At 41.2% G+C, this 22,946-nt stretch overlaps 1 protein-coding gene across 1 annotated transcript; it reads left to right on the top strand.

Annotated features, from left to right (window-relative positions):
- Positions 1–10,669: 10,669 nt before the first annotated feature.
- On the top strand, positions 10,670–11,497 carry LOC147633021 (protein BPS1, chloroplastic-like). The gene has a single exon (XM_086806829.1). The coding sequence runs from the start codon at positions 10,670–10,672 to the stop codon at positions 11,495–11,497; it is 828 nt and encodes a 275-aa protein (XP_086662955.1).
- Positions 11,498–22,946: the final 11,449 nt, after the last annotated feature.

Below are 22,946 nucleotides of genomic sequence, written 5' to 3'. Positions count from 1 at the left end.
TGCCCCTGATAAAATCCACCTCAGAGAATGGAGGCGAACTAATAGAAGACATGTTCTCATTAACTTTCTCATGAACTGCGGCCCACATCTCATTTGCCATGTCCTCATTAGCATCAATAACTTCATCATTGCATGGGAAGACAAGGCTAGGTGGTGGCAGATTACCCCCTTTCAATTGGGTGTCAATTGGTGCAGACCTTTCGCTATGAGCTTGTGAAATGAGCTCACTTTTCATTTCCTGACTTGATGACACTTCTGGTATGGTTTCTAATGTTGGCTTAAGAGAGGTTGGGCCCCGAGGAATAGGTGGTGGTGGTCCCTCAAGTATTGACTGAGCTTCCCTAATGAGTTGCTGATGTACAGCTAGATTGATCTTCTCCTCACGAGGGTTTGGGTATTCTTGAAGCTTCTTGGGTAGCTCAGATAAAGCTGCAATGCGACTTCTATGAGCATCAATGATGGCCTCTAGAGTCTCATTCACTTTATCCACAAAAACAGAACCCCCAGAACTATCCTCAGTCGTACTAGCCTCATTTTGTTTAGTACTAGACCCAGGTTGAGGTTGATGCTCCTCATGCACTTCTTGGGATGTAAAAGTTTTATCCCTCATGTTTTGTTTAGAGGCTTCTTGAGAACTAGTGGATGCACTTTTAGTTTGCTTGTTTTGGTTCTTCTTCCTCCGAGTGGTTTTTTTTCTATTAGACTATAGGGTCTTGTCCACTAGATTTGTCTTTGCATCCCTAGTTCGAGGTGTCTCAATAGTTTGTATTTCGGCATTTCGTGTCTGTGATCTAGTCATGACTCTAAGTGGCACGACATCCTCATTCTCAGATGAAGGTGGTGATGGAACTGCGCCTACAAGGTTGAGTGAGACCTTTGGTTGAGAGGTGCCTTCCTCATGTGGTTTCAGCAAACAATCCTTTGGGAAGTGTTCTACACAACACTCTAGACAATATCTTTCAATTGGTGGAAACTGTTGTACTGTTGTATTGGATCGAGATGCTTGCCTTGAGCGATGTGGACAATCACGAGCCCAATGGGGTTCTCCGCACTCATAACAGGGGCCCATTGGTTTGGCCTCTACTTTCCTTGGCTGCCATTGACCTGAGGTGCCTGGAATCTAGGTTGGTAGCCGCCTAGCAACATTAAAGAGTTTTGTTCCCCTGGTTGAGTGTCCAGTGCTGGGCTTGGGTATGTGGGACTTTCAAAGATATTTTCTTTGGATGAATATGATACATATTCCTCCTCCACATAGCCTGGGTTTACCAATTCTCTACACATATTTAAATTGTCGTAGTCAACAACCCTCACAGGAGCAGTCCCTGGAGCAGGAGGTTGAGCACCAAGAACAGGTCGTGCTTGCTCTTGTGCCATCGGTGGCTTACGTTCAAAATTAGTATACTGTTGATACATTTGTGGAGCCACTCCACCCCTTGGCTGCTCACGTTCCTGTCTCATTCTCGCAATGCGAGTACATTCCTGTGTGGTATGGGTAAAGTTCCAAGCACAGGCTTGGCACCACTTTTTTGTGGGTTGGTTTGTGACTAGAGGAGAAAAGGTATTACATTCCTCTGTTTTATGGTTACCGCCACATGCTCCACAAAGATGAGGACTTGTAGGAAGTACACTCCTCATTCTCTGTTGCTGTTGTTGTGGCTGCATGGGTGGACGATAGGTCTGTCCCAATCTCCGTAGTACTAGGTTAGCTATCTGGTCTGGATTTACTAGCGCGCTAGACCCTGAACTTTGGTCATCACCCCACTGATCTCTAGGTTTCACCTCTGGGCCAGAACCATCTTGGAATTTGAAGTTATCGGTGAAATCCAAGGCATCATGGCAACACTCATTGAAATTTGTATGCTTCTTCGCATAGAGATGTGTATGCAGTGTTGAATTTTTGAGTCCTTTTAAGAAGAGAAAAATTAATCGACTTTGGGCGGGCTTCTCATCTTCTGGGCAACGATTAATGTACTGCTTCATTCTATTTACACAGTCTCTAACACTCTCATTCTTGCCTTGCTTGAAAGAGTAGATGTGTGCTACCGTGTCATGTTGAATTCCCATCAAGGAAAAAGCAGCAATGAATCTCTCTTCCAAAACTCGTAAAGAAGATTTGTCTGAAGCCTCTAATGCCTGAAACCAAGCAAGGGCCTTTCCCTCAAGAGTGAGTCCAAATCCTTCAATTTGAGTATGCTTGTCAGCCACTTGCTCAGCTCGAACTGCTTGCCTAAATGCTGCTACATGGTCGTATGGATCTCCCGACCCTTCATACTTCTTTACCAGTTTCTGAAGAGTTGATGGCCTTACTTGTCTTGAATACTCATCATAGGGCCTACGGCCTCTCACTCTCAGTGGGAATTGCTCCTCTCTTTGGTAAGATGGTCCACATGCATCCAAACTTGGTGTGGGTCCCCTATTACCAGCCTCACCAAACCCCTCCAAAGATCTTGTCACCCGCATTTCAGGAGGTGCATTAATGGGAGGCCGAGTTGGCTCCCCTCTCCTCCGATTGTCATAGTGAGAAAGATGTTGTTGTGGTGTGACCGGTGGTTGCACATTTGGTGTAGGACGATATCTTGGTGCTAGAGTTGGGCTACTAGCAGTGGTCCACTTAGATGTTGAAGGTCCCTCTCTAGTGAACTCTCGTAGGGGAGGAGCAACAGTTTCTCCAAGAAAGGCTGTCTCCCCCGGTTTGGCTGTATTTGTTGAGAACACTTCCATGAATAATGGTTGTCCTTTCCACGTGAGCTCCCGAATCTCTTTCCAATCTAAGGTTCGGTATTCATTGGCCCATTTATCAATTATTCTGTTCATGTGTCCTGCAAGCTTCTCAACTACCACCACAAGAGCTAGAGGAAGATCTAGCTGTGGCAATCTAGTTGTGGCATAATATCCCTCTAACGAGTCCTTATAGACCTCTTGAAGTGGGTCATCCTGTAAGACCTTTGTTACTGGAATTTGTCGCACAAACTCCCATTGGTTCTCAACCCCCTGATCCATTTTGCTCTTGCCTTTCCTATCCCTTTCCAAATTTAGATCTACAAGAAGTAAATCATCTATGGATGGTTTTGAGGACTGGGCATTGGAGGGTCCAGGCATGTCCGGCTCAATGAGCTAATCATCTCTAGACTCCCTTGCTCTGGAAAGTTTTGATAAGTCTAAAAACTCGGTTTTAGAGAGCTCTCCTAATTTGTCTACATTTTCTGGATGGTAGGTGACTTCGTAGCGAACACCATCTCCACCCATGTACATGTTACCCTGGTCATTGACTAGAGGTGCTCTATCAAGTTCTGAGAAAATGTCTGCGATCTTAACAAGATACCGTTGTTGTGGGTCCCTAAAGATCTCAGCTCCTTGAGCATTTGTGTAGACATATTGGAGTCTTACATTAAGTGTTAACCCCATGGTGTCGGCTTCAAATAGATTAAAGGATCTTGTGGGTGTTCTATTTGGGGCTACGGGATGACTATTTGTCGGCCCTAGATTGTCCATGGACAATGAACTAGTTGTTCTGGTGGAGGAAAGGGTATCGGATTGGGATTCAGAAAGGGTTTCAGCAATATCTGCCAAATTTCCTACCGATTGGGTTCCACTTTCCTGCGTAGGTACTCTAGAAGGTGCCCTAGGCCCTATTGCAGAATCTATAAGACGTCTCGACCGCAAGTGCATAAGGTCAAATTTTTTTGGTTTTTTATGTGTTTTTGTTTTGTTTTGTTTTTGTTTTTGTTTTTGTTTTTTTAATAAATATATATATATATGTATATATATATATATATATATAATTTTTAACCTACCTAATCACTAAATGCAACTAAAATGAGTATGTGTGGTGTAACTATCTATCCTATTTTTTTTAAAATTTTTTTTAAATGATTTTTTTTATTTTATGATTTTATGTTTTTACTTTTTTTTAAAAATTTACACAAAAATTATGAATCACACTAAAAAAATACTAATTATGCACAAAGTTACAAAAACTAAAAAATGCAAGTTACACTAATTATGCAAAAAATAAAAAAAATGAAGAATTACAAAATGTGCAAAAAAGTAGACTCCTAAAAAACACTTAATTTATAGATTTTTTTTAAAAATTTTCTTTTGTTTTCTTTTGTTTTTTTCTCCTTTTGTTATTTTTTTTAAACTAATAAATTTCATGCCAATTACAAAAAAATCTACTAATTATGCACGCAATTACAAAATTCTAAAAGAAATACAAATAAAAAAATGCAAGCTACTTTAATTATGCAAGACTTTACAGACATTTAAAAAATGAACAATGGATTCAAGATACAAAAATAAAAATTGTTTTTTTCTTTTTTCTCCTTTTAAAAAAAAATAAATTTATTGTTTTATGGTTTTTTTCTTTCTTCTTCTTTTTTCTTTCTTTTTTTTCTATCTCTTTTTCTCTTTTTTTAAAAAATTTAATTGTTTTTCTTTTTTTTCCCTTTTCTTTCTTCTTCTTTTTTCTTTCTTTTTTTTCTATCTCTTTTTCTCTTTTTTTTTAAAAAATAAAAAAAATAGAAAATGCACCTACCTTATCTTTGCCGCCCCCCGGATTCTGCGCTGGCACACCCACACGCTCGCATTCAATGCTTCGCGGCGCTCGCTTCTGCTACTTCTTCGCTTCCAGCCTTCCACCTCTTCGCTCTCAGGCACCCTTGCTCACTGCAGTCGGCCACTCTCTGGCCTTCGTCGGTCAGCAGCTCTTCACTCCATAGTGTAGTGGTTATCACGTTCGCTTTACATGCGAAAGGTCGCGAGTTCGTAACTCGCTGGAACCACAAAAAAAAAAAACCGCCTTGAGCCTGATGTGCGGCCCGCCTACACTGCCTGCAGAGCAGCAGCCGCCTTTCTCCTAGCCAGCCACTCTACACAGTCTCCACGCCGGCTTCTCCACCTCTACCACCTCCAAAGCCTTGGCTTTCAGCGTATATATATCAATATATATATATATATATATATATATATATATATATATATATATATATATATATATATTTCTTTGCTGCGGACGCCTCTCCACCAAGCAACAAAACAACAAAACAATAAAAGAAAGAAGGCCGCTTCCACTACTTCCTACCTACCTCTCGCCAACCCCGTCAAAAATACAAAAACAGAAAGTACTTAAATCTGATTAGTGGCGGGATTTCTCTACCGCAATGAGGTTTTAATTAATTTTATTTTTTTGCTTCTAATCAAAAAACCGAAAACACACAAGGCGCCCTTGAGATCACACACTCAATGCCCTTGCAAACTCTACTCTAATCTACCCTAATCCACGATTTTGCAATCAATGGAGCACTTAGTAAGAAGTAATGGTTAACACCCTTCACTAACTTAGGTGTGCGATCCCCGGCAGAGCGGCGCCATTGTTTGGGGCATCATAGCATAGCGGAGGCTACACTCCAACCCACACACTTTGTCAATCCGTGAATGCAACCCGGTTAGCGCATAGAGGCTATCCCGAATGGGAGAAGATTAGTTAACCACACACTAATGACTTCTAGTCCTACTCAATCCTTCTTCATCACTCAAGCAATCAATCTTACATAATCAAAGCATCAAGATTAGGCTACACTTAAGCATAAAAATGCAACTTATGTAAAGAATCTAACATGCAAAGAGCTATCACACAAGCCTCAACTACACATCATTTCATGCACAAGCTTCATCACATGCACTCTACAAATCAGATTTTAGCATCAAAACATCATTAAGAAATCTAGATTAGCAAGTGTGTAGACCATAACCTCATATCATTGAAAATGTAGAGAATAGAGAGTACAAGATTGAAGCATGAATGGAGATGGAGAGCCTTGGGAGAGCACATGAGAAGGAGCTATGGAGCAAGCTCTCTCTATGAGCCTCTCAACCAAATGACCAAAGAGTTCTCTCTAGCTCTCAAATGGGCCACCTTTTATAAAAAAACTCTAGAACTCCCAAAAGTTCCCATGTGGGATTATTGTCAAGCCCTCTCCCACATTCATCTACAACTTGGAACTCTTTTCAAGAGCCCTAAGTGTCTTTTTTGTTGCATCCTTGTATTGATCTTCATTCGTCATGCAACAGAAGGTCCTTCCTCCCCTGTCTCTTGCTTGTTCTCGTCCTCGTTCGTGAGAATCCTCCTCGGGTGTAGAATGCATTCTCCTCTCCAGTTGTTGGGTCCAACCCTTTCTTCTCTTTGACCTTGGTCTCTTGCTCTAGTAGAGCTCGTTCTATCTCATGTAGCTTTAATTCTAGTACATTCTTTAAGATTGCCACAATGTTTTCATATTCTTCTTTGTCCACACTCTTCAGAAGCACTACTAGTGCCTCATCATCCTCCACCTTTTTACCAATGGTTGTTGCTTAATGCTTTTGTATTTGTTCAAGTGTGTGGTTAGAGGTTCACTTTCCTTCATGTCAAGTTTGTAGAATTACATTAGCAGATTTATCTTTGAATTTTTTTCTTAAGTGCCAAATAATTTATTGAGTTCATTCCATGCATCTTTAGCCTATTATATCCTTGTGATGTGGTGAATGATTTCATCATTTAAACTGAGTGCAATAAGTTCTAATGCTTTCTCATTCCTATTCTTCCACTCATTCTCCCCATTCTCCTCTGGACATTCATCTCTTCCCTCAACTAGCCCACATAGATTTTTCCTCCTGAGCAAATACATGGTCTTTGTTTGCCATGTATGAAACTACTCCCCATTAAATTTAGCTATTTCTTGTGCATTGTGCTCAATGATGATATGAAGGGGGTCTTACCTCTTGATCCAATTCAAGATTCAAGGGCAGTGTCTACCCTTTTACAACTCAAATATGATGTTTAATGATGATTACAACAAGTTATCAGCATGAATTCACCAAAAATTACATAAAGCCAAGGGTAACTGATCTGTATTGTGGTTGGGATATCAAACCATCTCCAAATTGCAATCTAAAGTGATAGGGAGTTGTATCAAATACCCAATGGTAAATTTAAATCATCAATTGCACCAAAAAATAGTGATTAGTGCTAATTAATCGCTGATTAGTGAAATAATCTCCTATGTGGGGAGGCTAGATCTGGTGCCTTCTTAGAGTTCAAATGAGCTCAGATCCTTTCAAGAGCATCAATATCAGTTAGTCTAGTAGAGAATCAAGCCCAAAAACAAAATATTTGACTAAACATTGAATGCTTAATCATTATTTTACCAAAGTTTGATGCAGAGCTTGATTCCACTTTTCCTTGGAGAATTTCTAGATTTTGAGGCCACCAATATGCTCAGAGCATCCAAAAACCCTTTGGGCTAGCTCCATTTTCCCTAATTCTAAGTAGTGAAGCCAAATTTGAAGTTTTCCTCAGAAAAAATAGTGCTGGTGTTTTCGCAATTTTCTCTTGAATTCGGCGGGCGGTTTGGCGTTTTGAGATGGCTGGCTGAAGCGTGGGGAGTCTACTCAAGTTTGGCTAAGAGGGTTTGGGCTAATGTTATGGCTGGAGAGAGAGAGAGCTCCTCCACCAGCTGGGGGGACATAAACTAGTTGAAAATAGACTAAAAAAGTAATTATCTCCTAATTATGATTAATAAGGTGATTAGCAAGATAATTAGGCTCAAAAATTGGATGAATCCTAAACCTGGATCTGATACCATGTTAAAATGCAAGCAAGATGATGAGATATGGAGGATCAAATGCAAGAATCAACATAATTAGCATGTGATTAAGACGAGATTAGTGAGCAATTAATTTAATACAATAATGTAGGCATGGGTACTAAAAAACAAGCAAATACTCATTAGGCCAATGCCTCAATTTATTGAGTTTACATCCACAAGATGCCAATCATCTAATCCCACTGATTTCTCCTTGATTTGTGCCACCTCCCCTACGTCTGGGGGCACCTTTTCCTAGAATCTTTCCACACCCCTATATTCACTCATGCTACCCTTGATTCTCTCATCAGTAGATACCTCTCACCTGTTCACTACTACCCACTTAATTACAGACTCCCTTTTACAGTCTCTTACTAAGGGCTTGTTTCCGCACACACCTATTCACTTGCATATTTCAACAGAAGAGTCCACCCAGAATATTCCATCCAAAACATGACACACATGTACATCGACTACCCACCTTGCGGATTGTATCCCAAATACCATATGGATCCTTTCAAAGTGCACACCGGCCCACCACCGAAGCATGGTCCACAAATGGGATCCTATCCTCTAGGCCTAGCTCCCCCACCTATAATACCCCAACCTACACCAACCCCAGCTATGGCCAGACTAACACTAGAAATGTTAAGGATAGCCATGGAAATAGGGAGGGGGTAGCTTCAGGAATCATACCACCAACACCTGCACAACCGGTGCAAGGGCTTAGATCGGAAAGGAGTATTATGCCTCTTTAAAACATAAGAATCGCACTCATATAGAGACACGTGCGTGTTAAGCTAACCACAACATGACAATGAAGAGAAACACCACCCACATTGCCACTTAAGAAAGGTGTGCCTTGTGTGATAAACAAAGAATGAATTAATTATTTCAAGAAAAGAGTCTAACAATTAATTGGCCATCCTCCACAGAAACTTCTTGGTCTTTGCATACTCTTCACGCAAATTGACATACAAGTCATTATTATGATCTTTATGCTTATGTTTTTTGATACAATCTTTCAAAAGTAGGCATTTTGAATGAGAGAAAGTCAACCTAACTTGAAACACAAGGTGAGCTAGGTGACAATGACAAGGAGTGAGTTGGAATATGGAAGAGAAAGCTAGAGAAAAAATTGTATTCCACTAGAGTTGTTTTGACATTTCTCGGTGATTTTTTCTCATATTGTTGATGAACAAGACTTTTGGGAATATAAATGTGTGAAAAAGTGAAGTTTTTAAAAGTTTTGATTTTGGAGGTTGATTTTCCAAGATGGGACAATGAGAAAGTGAGTATTAAGGGGGGACCATATGAGAAGTGGGGATATGAGTGGAGCAGCCTCAAAAGAAATGAAGTTGATGATGTGGCAAGATGGGACAATGAGAAAGTGAGTATCAAGGGAGGACCATGTAGAAGTGGGTATATGAGTGGAGCAGCCTCAAAAGGAATGAAGGCAAGAAGATTTAAGCACCAAAAAAGTGAAGGCAAGAAGATTTAAGCACTTTTATGTGATCCACATGAGCCCCACCTTTTCCTTGGTTAAGCCTATTAAGTATACAAATTAGGTTTCTCAAATCACTTTAATTTGATAGTAGTCCCCAAAGATCTTAAACCTTAAATTTTTGTAAAATCTTTCTCTCTATACCACTATAAGAAACTTCATTATGAAAGTCCTAATTTTAAAAGAGTTTTTTTCCTACTCCTACAATAACCCACCCAAAAATGGGCCATTATGAAAAAGTCTTACATTACTTTTATGGTTTAATTACACGACTAGTATTAAAAGAAACCATTGACTGCTACTTTGGTGTAAAGAGTGTGAATAATATGGCTAAAGTAGCATTATTCTCTTAGTTAGGGTATTTCTACTTTGGTGTAAAGAGTGTGAATAATATGGCTAAAGTAGCATTATTCTCTTAGTTGGGGTATTGCTAGATTGAAATATAGTACATGAATACATGTTTTCTTAATGTCACAATCAAAACCAATAAAATAAATAAACTTGGTAATTGAGGTAGAGTATGGAGTTCAACACAAGACACATACGTAATAGATGTTTACTTATCAAAGTGAAGACACATACGTAATAGATGTTTACCCATTCTAGAGAGAGAAAGAGAGAGAGAGAGAGAGAGAGAGAGAGAGAGAGAGAGAGAGAGAGAGAGAGAGAGAGAGAGAGAGAGAGAATGTTTATGTGCTCGAGCTTCTAGATGCTTGCAATGCATTGAAGGAGGCCATTTGAGAAGACCACAGTATGTATCGGAGTATGTTGCTCCCTTCTAGTAGTCGCCAAATTTTATTTTTTTAATGTATCGGTGTGTTGCTTGCCTTGCGCTGGTTGCAGATGGATGCGTGATATGGATGATGGGAAGGATGCCCTTTGAGATGTATGTGTATGTTAGTGTACATTAGAATTATAAATATAAATATAAACAAACACACAAACATAACATATGCCCTTTGAGATGTACATTAGAATTATAAATATAAATCACACAAACATATGCATACGCGAACGCGGTATATTTTAGTATTTACTTACAATTTCAGCCAAAGTGGTACACGTATCCACGTGCTCAAAAAGGATAAGTCAAGACTGACGTTTACACGCGTCTCTCCGCGTATTACGAACGCGGCATATTTAGTATTTACTTACGATTTCAGCCAAAGTGGTACACTTATCCACGTGCTCAAAAACGATAAGTCAAGACTGACGTTTACACGCCGGAGAGTCGGTCTCTCCGCGTGAAGCGTTCTTTTTGTATATACGTGGCTTTGAGGGTTCTGGTACAAGAAAATTAATCAGGCAAATTTAGGGTTTCGTTCTCTGCCAACGCTAGGTTTTCTGTGTTTGTATGGCCTCTTCCATCGTCGCTACCCTCGGCGATGCCCTTCATTACCTGCCAAGCCCGAATCCCTCTCGCAGGCGAGCCTGCCGTAAGCATCACCAAGCGTACCAAGCTTTTGATCTCCGATTAAGCGATGGTTTACATCGCTTGCTTAGACCAGAGGGAGATTACCTCACGCTGCCATGGCTTCACGACGCCATGTCTCTTGTCTTGTTAACCTTTTCTTCTGTTTTCGGCTCTGTTCCAAAGCTCTCTTCTGCTAAGGATAAACGCGTGCTGGAAGTTCACCTAGAAGACAGCATCAAGCTCCTGGATGCCTGCAACGCATTGAAGGGGGCCATGTCAAATGCCCATCATTATGTGATGCTGGTTCGTTATGCTGCTCGCCTCGCGGATGTGAAAGACATGGATGATGGGAAGCTGATCAAGGTCAAGGATGCCCTTTGGAAATGTGTGGAGTTTCTGGATGCCCACGGTGATGGAATCAAGCCGAATGGTTGGGGCTCTTTGCTATGTAAAATGGAGGATCACAAACCCCAATCTACCATAGCTCGTTATTCAACATCCTATGTGTTTTTTAGTGAAGTTCATGCAGCACAGGTTACCTGCCTGTTTGTCCTCCAACAGCTTGCGATGGCATTCGCCATGAAGCCGAGCGAATTTCTAATGGGGTTGCATGTTGTGGAAGGTACTGCATGGGCAAGCTCCTTCTCAAAGCTACAACAAGATGTAAAGGATGTGGCTGACCTAAGGAAAACCAACAGCACCCTTGTACACTTGGATGAGTTGGATAGCCTGTACAGTGCAGTTAAAGAGGTCCATGGGCTGGTGGACATCATTTTGGAACATAAAGCATGCTCTACAGAAAGAGTGAACTTGAGTATCCTTTGTCAAAGGACTATGAAAACTGCAGATGATACGCAGCAAGGTTTGACCATGCTGCGACGCCAAATAGATGAGCTGTTTAGGAATCTCGTTGCCATCCGAGTAGGCTTCTTGGATGCTCTATTCGATTGTAAAAGCTAGATCACATGACCCAATTATCCCTTATTTATTTGCTTCTGTATTATGGAACCCCTTTGCGTATGTGAACTTCCCAGCAGCTAGGGACACACCCAGAGATGAGGCTTCCCTTCCCTAGATACGGGTTGATAATTGCTCTTGGGATGCTATATGTATAAGAATAGAAGTGTTAATGCTCACGCCTATTGTAGAGATTGTATGTGCATGAGCTTCTTTTCATTTATATATGTTTTTTTTTGACCTGTGTAATTTTATGCCGCGGGCCACATGAGATAGCTCTGGTGTTGTTCTGAAGACAAGAGAAGATGTGAGGCTCCAAAGAGTGAGGAGCCATGTGAAAATCTTTGAGAGAGAGAGAGAGAGAGAGACCCCACAATCCAATGTAACTTGCCTCAACAAAATAAAACCACCTCTGAGCCACCGATGATGTAGGCCATGTGGTAGATGCATGTGTGAGCACTTTAGTCAAGGTCACGGGCACTTGTAGTAGCCTTGGACACATAGAGAAAGTGTGAAAGACTATGAGTTTAGGGACTTGAGATACTGGTCGCGGACTGTCAAGTAAGAGGAAAACGTGGTATAGGGTCTAAGTGTGTTAGGAGTATTCACTTGAGGGGAGGTGTTGAAATATTCACTTTATTCTCAAGCCTTTTATTTGGGATTGTAAGGTGCCATGTCAACTCCGTATCGATCATGCCTGCGATGCTAGGCTTGGGATCTCTTCTACAAAGAGCAAGCAGAGAACCCTAAACTTTGCTACAACTTTCCATGGTTCACGTCACTGACATCCCAAAGCCCTTACATGAAGGGCACCATGCTCAAGTTCACGACTTTATTCGAGAGATATGAGCATGTGTCCAATCCCGCAATTGTGGCTATCATCCATTTCTTCCACCTCATCATTACTCTTCTAAAAGCCTTCCTTGTATGGAACCACTACCACAAGGGGGCAGCCAAGGTCTCACCTTCAACCTCAACAAAGATCCTACTCTGAAGCAGTTATTTGGCTACTACGAGTGTATCCAATGGATGTCCATCTGTTTGAAGATACAATGGAGATCAGTTTTTGGATGCTACAAGGTCTTCCATTGATCACTCCCACATCCCAGGTCACGGGTCGACTTCATCCGCACCTACTCCATCTACTACCGCTAAGTCCTTTGTAGCTCCAAGGATTGATCTGAATTAGGGACGGGTACCTTAACCACACTAGTTAATATCATTTTTCAAGTGTGGTTACGCTTCTTATATTCCATTGTTATGTAATCTAGTGTAGTTACGCTTTTTGGATATCATACACATTCCACGTGTCCCATGCTTTTCCCAAAGCCAAAGCAACTGGTAAGATTCCTTCTTTGGTTGATTTCAACAAAACTATAAGAGTTGCATGTCTTTATGAAAGTTGAATCTTGATTTCTCTCGAGTGTTAAGTTGAATGTGTGTACTTGCTCACCAAAATCCCTTGTTGACTTAGCGTGTGACACCATAAATAGATACAACATAGGGTGCTTCAAGCCTTGTATACAACATACCACGGGCATTAGGTGCAATCCTTGGCAAGACATGGTTGATGGAGGGTAAGGATATGTGTGATCAGGAAAGGAGTCATTGGCTTTAGAGTAGTGAAACAAGCTATTAATATAGATCCAAATACGTGATCAAGAAAAGAAGAACCTCCCATCCAACAATGAATGGACAAATGAGAGCTTTCACCAATTGACTCTATTTTAGATTGCTTGGAATGTGGCAGTCGTGTAAAATATGCTTTCTTGTTCGGGTCTTAATGGTTACTAATACGCTATACCTACAAAATCTTGAGAAAAATAAAAGGATTGGAAAGAACTTTTAGCTTGAAGATGTAACAACATTCCAACGATACTTCGTGACCACATATATATTTTTGGAGATTCAAACCCACTAGTTTCATGCATGGCCTTCGACTTTGGGGGAGGAGATCGCATCTGTTCAGTTAGGAGGCATTCTCTTGTAGAAATGCTTAACAGATCGAGACTCATTTTCCAAAATGTTAATTTGGCAATTAAAAGAACCTTTCTCTCGTCATTGTATGATCCTATTTTTGTTGGCTATTATTTTCAACTTAAGGAACTCTCTTAGAGGCCATGGCAATTGGGAAAGGCTTGGGGTTTGACCTTTCCTTGGATGAGAGGAGGCTTCTTGGTCTAGCTAGTCGGCTCTCTTTCTCTTAGGGAAAGGTCTTGAAGAGGCCATGCGAATCAAACATGTGAGTCAACATACGTGAGCTTGTTGACACGAGCTGCCATGAGTCTGGAGATGTGAGCCAACCAAACGTAACTGTGGAGGTAGGCATGCCTCATATTGTATCAACCAATTATTACTATCTCAAAAAGACTTGTAAGGACATACTTAGGGTGTTTACGCACTTGGGTGGAAGCCCACGAAAAAGTTTTGCCCAACCAATCAGATCACCACAATCACCCACCTGTCTGACATTTCTTTACCGACTGTGACCACGCCCATGCACCCTCAGCGTTGATCTGTTTGCTGACTGGAGCCCAACAACCACCGTTCTAGTTCCGGGGGAATAGTCTCCCCACAACTCTTAGTTGCAGGACTCCTTTTCCATGGACATGCCCGTGGTTAATAAAGGGTATTGTCGCCTAGCAATTGTTTATTAAAAAGGTTCTTGTTCACAGTTCTCAACCTTTTTCGTGGACAGGCCCGTAGTCTGTAAACACCCTTACTTATATTCTTTAAGGATTTTCTTATCATACGATTTGTACCCGATATAATTTTCAAGGAAAATTATTGTCTATTGTAATTATTGGAGGATTGTCCAATAATTACACACCAACCCTATCATAGGTCTTATACATAAAATTTCGTATCCCAGGTAGGCCTCTTAAGTACATGAGCCTAGTTCATATCAAAAAGGCATGAGCCTATAGACATGAGTGAATATGCGTGAGAAAACACATGTGAGCCTACAGACACAAGTGAATAAGTGCGTCATGAAAAGATGCAGGGGAGAAGAGAGCTTGAGCTCTTGCAAAAGCGCACACACACACACTCACAAAACGCTAAAAGAGAGCACACATGGTGAGAGGCTGAAAATCTTCTTCTTCTTCTTCACTCAACACTCAACACACCATATACAAAGATAAGAGTACACATAATATGAAAGGTACTCAACCAAATACATACTAGGGTTCTCTATAGTGTGAACCCAACTAAATGAGCTGGTGCTATAACTATGCCAGTCTCTAGAATGGCCGTCACACAGCCTATCATCCCACTGGCCGCATATCACCCCATAATCTCACCAACCATGCTAGTGATGTAAGCGTGGGGACTATCGCCCAGGCAGGTCATCAGTGTCCACCGCCTCACTAGATGAGCTCGATATCTCAACACTCCCTCTTGAGCTCAACTCCATCTTATGTACACCAAGCGAAGCCCTGAATCTGCGGAGCTTCTCTGTACCCAATGCTTTGGTGAAGATGTCAGCTACCTAATCCTGTGTGGTGCTGACATAAACAAGGTCAACATCTCCTGCCAAGACCTTCTCTCTGACAAAATGGTAGCGGACCTCTCTATGCTTCGTGTGAGCATGATGAAAAACTGGTATGCTGCTAATGTTGTCACAGAAAATGACAACTTGTCTATCCACACTGATAGACCCAAATCTGCAAGTAGCTTTCTCAACCAAGCTACCTCACATGCTACCATAGCAGCACCTCTGTACTCGGCCTCTGTACTAGATAGAGCAACCGTAGGCTGCTTCTTGCTGCTCCAAGTCACTGCAGCACTCCCCAAAGAAAACATGAAGCCACTAGTAGATCTTCTATCTGAGATACTACCAGCCCAATCAGCATCTGTGCACCCAGGTACACATATCTCTGTCTCAGTTTCATAAAATAGTCCACAATGTAAAGTAGACCTCACATATCTCAGTATGCGTCTCAATGCATCCAAATGCGGCTTCCGAGATACTTGCATAAACATGACTCACCAACCCAATAGCATAACTCAAATCTGGCCTGGTGATCGTCATGTAGATCAAGCTTCCTACTATGCGCCTATACATAGTAGGAAGCTTCCTATACATGGTGATCGTCATGTAGATCAAGCTTCCTACTATGCGCCTATACATAGTAGGATCCTCCAAAATCTCTCCTGACTTTGTACTCAACTTGCCATTCTGATCCAATGGCACTGAGATAGGGTTACAGCCTGTCATACCATACTTGGACAACATGTCCAAGCCATACTGTCTCTGCAGTAATCCAATACCATGTGGTGACCTAATCACCTCAATGCCCAAGAAATATCTGAGCTCCCCCAGATCCTTCATCTCAAACTTCTGTCGAAGTAAGATCTTTACATCAAAGATCTCTGCATCATGGTCCCCCGTAACGATCAAGTCATCTACATAGATAACAACAAGCACAACCCCTCTATGACTGTGTCTCACATACAATGAGAAATTTGCATTGGCTACATGAAAGCCAATAGTGACAAGATATCTTTTCAGACCATGCTCTTGGTGCTTGTTTTAAGCCATACAAGGCTTTCTTCAACCTGCAAACATGCTTGGGGTGACTCACATCCTCATAACCAGGAGGCTGCAACATATACACCTCTTCCTACAAATCCCCATGCAAGAATGCATTCTTTACATCCATCTGATGTAAAGACCATTTCTTTGATGCAGCCACTGTTATCACAACTCTCACTGTTGCCATCAACTGGGCTGAAAGTTTCCTCATAATCAATGCCATATGTCTGTGCATATCCTTTGGCTACCAATCTAGCCTTGTACCTGCTTATGCTTCCATCACTCTATTATGTTTTACTTTGTACACCCACTTGCATCCAATGGCTTTCTTGCCTTCAGGCAATTGCACTAAATCCCAAGTCTCATTTCCATATAGTGCATCCATCTTCTCATCCATAGCTTTCTCTCAACACACATTTCCAACAGCCTCATCAATGCATGTGGGCTCTACAACCTGCACAACCTTTGCCATGTATGCATAGTGATGTGCCACAATACCATCATAGGAGGTAAACCTCCGCACAGGATTCTTCACTCTCCCAGATCTTCGCAGCTTTGCATTCATGGCTTCCATAGCCTTCTTTACACCAGCAGGTGTTCTCATAGTTGGAATCCCAAGCTCCTCATCAAGGTTCATCTCTGAGTCACTAGACTCTCCATCAATATGAGAATGCTGTGCAGAAATGTCAGGCATACTAAGGGGCTCAACCACTTTCTCTTTTCTTTTACGTGATGTACTAATCACATTTGCAGGACTGGTATTATGACACAGCCTGCCACTCCATGGTCTATCAAGTGAACCACTAGATGAGGACTCTCCTGGTCCACTCAAAGACTGTGATTGCTGACTTGTATTCTGTGCAACCACATTTCCACTCATCACCCCCAACAGCTTCTTTTTCAGCAGCATACCAGCTGCTCATCTCATCAAAGACAACATCCCTGCTTACCTTCAACTCACGTGTAGCAGGGTTATAACACCTGTATCCCTTTTGCTCAAGGGAGTATCCAATAAACACATATTTTTTTGCTTTTGGATCTAGCTTAGTTCTCAGCTCATCTGGCACATGCACATATGCAATGCATCCAAAGACTTTTAGATGAGACAAATCAGGTTTTCTGCCAGTAAACCTCTCCTCTGGAGTTACATTATGTATGGCTGCAGTTGGAGTCCTATTCATGATGTAAACTACTGTAGAAACAGCCTCAGCCCAATAGCTATGCGGCATATTCTTCTCTTCCATCAATGCTCGTGCCATCTCAGCAATGTGCCTATTTTTTTACTCAGCAACTCCATTTTGCTGCGGAGTGTATCTGCATGTAAATTGTCTCCGAATACCGTTCTTCTTTAAAAATTCAGAGAACTCATTGGAGAAGCACTCTCCCCCTCCATCTGACCTTAGGCACTTTACATATTTCCTTGATTGCTTTTCAACCATAACTCTGAAATTCTAAAAATGAGTGAACACCTCACTCTTCTCCTTCATGAAGTATACCCACACTTTCCTTGTCCAATCAATGTCACATAATACCTGTAGACTCCCATAGACATGGTCTTCGTAGGACCCCATACATCTGAATGCACAACATCTAGTGCATTTTTGCTCACATTTCTGTTACATGGAGATACATGCTTTGTTTGCTTTCCAAATTGGCATGCTTCACATATTCTTTGCATACCTTCAACTTTAAACTTTGGCAGCTCTGTCACAATTCCTTTAGTCTGCATAGACTTCATTCTCTGTACATTCACATGTCCAATTCTTTAATGCCAAATGTCTGTGTCTGCAACAATTGCTGAACCATTTGTAAACATCATAGCACTCACTTCAGGTTTACATTCAATGTAAACATCGTAGCACTCACTTCAGGTTTACATTCAATGTATACATTCTGCCCACTCTGTTGCCTTTTGCAACCAACCTGCACTTGTCTTTAAAGTCTTCAACATAACAACCATCAGGATTAAACCGAACCTGCAAACCCTGCTCAATCATCTGGCCAACTGAAATCCGATTCTTTATTATGTTCGAAACATGAAGTACATCTGCAAGGTACTTCACTTTGCCATCCTGCATAGACAATGGCACATCTCCAACATGGGCAATTGGATGAGCAGTGTCATCCCCTGTTTCCACAAAACCTGGTCTTTCAAGGTTTTTCATCTCCTTGATTCACTCCCCATGACTTGTCATGTGGTTCGAAGCACCTGAATTAACGTACCATACATCATCTTTATGTGCTGCTTCAACATTTTCAGACGGCATTCACGACATGCTGCATAACAAACAACCTTTCATTATCCTCATTGTTTCTGCTCGAGGATGCATAGTTGTTTTGCTGCAATTTCCCATTTTGCATGTCAGCCTGCTTCTTATAACAATCTGCCTGCACACATGTCCAGGCTTACCACAGTAAAAGCATCCACGTGTATCATTATGCTGCCTTTGCCAATTTCCATGACCTCTTTGACTCCCCCTGCCTCTGAATTGGCCTCTTCCACCTGCGTGTTGTTGTTGTTGTTGTAAATTCTGAGATTGTTGTTGTTGTTGCTACCTCCTTGACCGCGTCCACGGTCTCCTCTACCTCATCCTCTTCCTAAACTTGTGTAGAAGGCCTGTTGCTCTGAACTATTTTTGTTTTGTGAAGACTCTTGGTCTTCACCCAAGCTCTTCTCTTCTATAATCAACATAGACACCAAATCTGTGAAATTGGGAATGTTTTCCTGAGTCCGAATAGACGTCTTGAACGCCTTGTATTGTGGCCCGAGACCACATAGACAGACTTCTACCTTGTCATCATCATCTACTGAAACACCAATAGATGCAAGGGATTCCATAATACCCTTTATCTTCAATGCATAGTCATTCACAGACATACTCTTTTTCTCCACAGTATGAAGTTCATTCTTCAACTGTATCTTTCGTGCCTTGGTATTTGTTTCATAGAGTTTTACTAAGGTGTCCCATGCCTCCTTGGGGGACTTGGCATCCTGAATGTGTCAATCATGGTGTCCTGTATACTGATAGAGAGCCAATACATAACTTTTCTAGCTCCTTGGTTCCAATCCTTGCAAATCTTTCACATCTGTAGTAGCAGTCAGATTGATCTCCGGTATCTCCGGTGCCTCTTCATGCTCACCTTCTATGTAGTCCCAATAACCCTTTCCCATCAAAAAATTCGTCAACCTAAACCTCCAAGCATGGAAGTTGTTCTTATCAAGTTTCTCAGCAACAACAATCTGGTTTATGCCATCATTTGACATCTTGCTAGAAACAGCACTCTAGTTTGTCCTACACAAACTGCTGTATTTTCTGCAGTGGTACTGTAGTACACTCAAATGTCACAACCAGTGACCTCAATATACATACATACACCCAATGGCAACTTTTGACCTCCTTGTAGAGCACACACAGTGTCTGCACAGCCAATCTATCTTCCAGCAGATCTTAAAACAGAGTTCTGCAGAGAATCGATGACTTACCCGCGTAGTGCTCGAAATCGCCTGCTTTTTGAAAAACGGAGGTCCGGATGCGTCCAAAACGCGTTTTCGCCCAAAAAAAATTTGTCCAATAGCACGGTATAGTTGGCCTATAGCTTTACTCCCACGAAGAAAGCTCCTCAATCAGAGATCGTTTGCCGGTGCCTCCCATAGAGCTCCTGACAAGGGTATAGTCACCAACACAAATAGGGAGAGATGAGTAGCTGAAGCTCTTACCCTTGTACCGCTTCTTGTGCTTCTCTTGCTTGCAACTCAGCCCTTAGCATGAACTAGGCTTTGATACCATGAAAAGATGCAGGGGAGAAGAGAGCTTGAGCTCTTGCAAGCACACACACACACTCACAAAACCCTAAAAGAGAGCACACAAGGTGAGAGGCTGAAAATCTTCTTCTTCTTCTTCACTCAACACTCAACACACCATATACAAAGATAAGAGTACACACAATATGAAAGGTAATCAACCAAATACATACTAAGGTTCTCTATAGTGTGAATCCAACTAAATGATTTGGCGTTATAACTATGCCAGTCTCTAGAATGGCTGTCACATAGCCTGTCATACCACTGGCCGCATATCACCCATGATCTCACCAACCATGCGAGTGATGTAAGTGTAGGGCCTATCCCCCTGGTGGTGTCCACCGCCTCACTAGATGAGCTCGATATCTCAACAGGTCAATCAACATGTGAGCCTACACACGTTAGTGAATAGGCCTCTTATGTACACGAGCCTAGTTCATACAAAAAAGCCATGAGCCTACATACATGAGTGAATAGTTGCGTGTTGCGTGGTCAACAGATGTGAGTCAACACATGTGAATCAAGAGATGCAAGCCTAGAAAAAAAACCAAAAAACTAAAAAATCTCAAAACTTAAGAAAATACAAAGTGTGAACAAAAGATATTTTTGTAGCTTGAGCAGAACAAACACATATGAAATCAATTTTAGACTTACTCTTCAGGAAGCACTAAATATTGTTTCACTAGAGTGAAATCCTTGATGCATGGAATAATTATTGGAAGAAACAATAGTACAGTCGACTATAGTACATTCTCAAACCCACCTAGGCTTCAGTCCCAGCGTAAACGACCATCACCCAACAGAACGCTTTAGATCCACCTCAAAAGTGAGGAGCTTTGGGACAAGAAGAGCCAACTAAAGGTAGATGTGAGCTCAAAAGTGAGGAGCTTTGGGACAAGAAGAGCCAACTAATGGTAGATGTGAGCTAAGAAACATAGGAAAACCTGGAAATAGGAGTCGCCACCAACAGTCCTCCAAGCCCTAGATTCATTAACTAACTCTAAACAATGCCATAAACTTCATGAGAGGGAAATTAAATTGTCGTATTTTTGGGTGAAGCTCTAGTGAAGGAGTAAGAGCAGGAGTAGGACCAAGAACCCCAAGGTTCACTCTCTTAAGAAGTGGTCAAACCATGTCAAAAACCACAATGTTGTAAACATTTGGTGTTGATCTGGAGATGGGATTATCCAAAGCTGACCATGACCATGTCTCCTTTGCTATACCATTAAGGACAAGTATAAACACACACAACAACAAGCAAACACAGTGCAAGCAAGAGGCCCACTTTCCATAGTATGAGCTCAGTATAGTAGCATCTTCACCAGGAATCAAGTTTTAGTTCTTCTTCATTTAGATGATGAACATGGAACATGACAAAGGGTACACAGCTAATGTCTGGGACTCCCTCAACACAAAGAGATCCACAAGATCATTCTCACAATATGTCCTTAGAGCCACAGAGTAGTAGTCTTAAAGCCCAGGACGATGAAGGATAACTCACATTGGAAACCCCACAACCTAACCCCATGGAGCAAGAAATCATAGAGCTTAAAATAAATGGTTTTGTACAACCACTCCCTCTACCCATGTGAATATGTTGAAGACATGCTTAGGATGTTGTTTGAAATGGGAAGGGGGTTTGCCATACACATTACCATAACCATAGCACAAGGGGTTTGCCATAAACATAACACCTAGAGCCTTATAGTTGTGTAGAACAAAGCTAATTCATAACTCAAGAATGATAACCAAATTTGATGGAACTCGATATCCCATTTAGTATCTAGAAAAGTTCGATTAAATTTGTAAGCCCTTGGAAAGGATTGATGATCGCACAAAGATCTACTCATTCGGACTTTGTCTTGAAGGAAAAGTAGGCCAATGGTTAGGTCTCTAACACAACATGCAAAGGCTAGCTCTATGAGGTCTTAAGGCACACATTCATCGTGGCATTCTCATTGAGTGGAGCTAGATGGAGGCCCATCACACAATTCTATAATCTCAAATAAGAGGAGGGAGAAACAATGCGAGACTATATTGCTAGAATCACATCTCCACATGAGATGCAACCCCCATGAGAGACTAGATGACTTAACACTCGTTATGGATCGATAGGTCATCTAGATGTGTGATCAGGAAAGGAGTCTTTGGATTAAGAGTAGTGAAACAACCTATCATAGTAGATCCATATACGTGAACAAGAACAACAGAATCACCCATCCAACAATGAATGGGAAAATGCGAACTTTCACAAAGTGACTCCGTTTTAGATTGATAGGGGAGCTTGGAATATGGCATTTGTGTAAAATATGCCTTTCTTGTTTTCAGGTCGTCTTAATGGTTATTAATACGCTATATCTCTTGAGAAGAATAGAAGGATTGGAAAGAACTTGCAAAGTACTTTAAGCTTGAAGATGTAACAAAATTCCAACTATATTTTTTGGCCGCATGCTATGATCTTTTGGTCTTGGTAAGAGTTGTATGATCAAGAAAAGGAGGTGCTCTTTAACTCTTTTCCCATGCACACAATTGTTGTATTTATGGATTTCTAAGTGGTATTGACTAACGACTTAACAAGATGGAGAGAATTGATGTATATATATATATATATATATATATATATATATATATATATATATATATATATTGATTAGGGGTTTTTTCACACCCACCTTTTGGACACCTAATTCTGGCCGAAACCCTGGCATGTGTTTGTACATAGTATCTTGTGTCCTCATTTTCTCCCTTTATTACCGCACTTGGATGCCCTACTCTTGTTTGTAATCCTCATGGGAATGGATTGTTTGGGTTTCAATTTATTATCTTGCTCATTGCCTTACTAGGGTGGACGGGTATTTATTTTCTCTAATTACTTTCCCTAGAATAAGCGATGAATAAGCGATGAATAAGCGATGAATATCTTTTTTTCCCTTTTAACTTGATGGCCCATTATCTCTATACATCTGCTTGAGATTCCTACTACTTTTATATATATGAATATGTTTATATATACAGGTATATAGGGTGAGTTATTTCTAGTGCTCTTCCAGAGGGAGTGTGAGATCCCTGTTCCCACCACACAACGGATTCGGGGTACTAGCAGCGGAAGTAGC

The sequence above is a fragment of the Cibotium barometz genome, chromosome 12 (assembly GCF_041138505.1).
Source record: "Cibotium barometz isolate CiBa-2024 chromosome 12, ASM4113850v1, whole genome shotgun sequence".
Taxonomy (NCBI): Eukaryota; Viridiplantae; Streptophyta; class Polypodiopsida; order Cyatheales; family Cibotiaceae; genus Cibotium; species Cibotium barometz.
Note: the sequence above shows the minus strand (reverse complement) of the source record. Positions and strands in the feature narration are given on the sequence as shown.

Coding starts and splice junctions, on each gene's coding strand:
- LOC147633021 (XM_086806829.1), top strand. CDS start 10,670: ATGTCTCTTGTCTTGTTAACCTTTTCTTCTGTTTTCGGCTCTGTTCCA.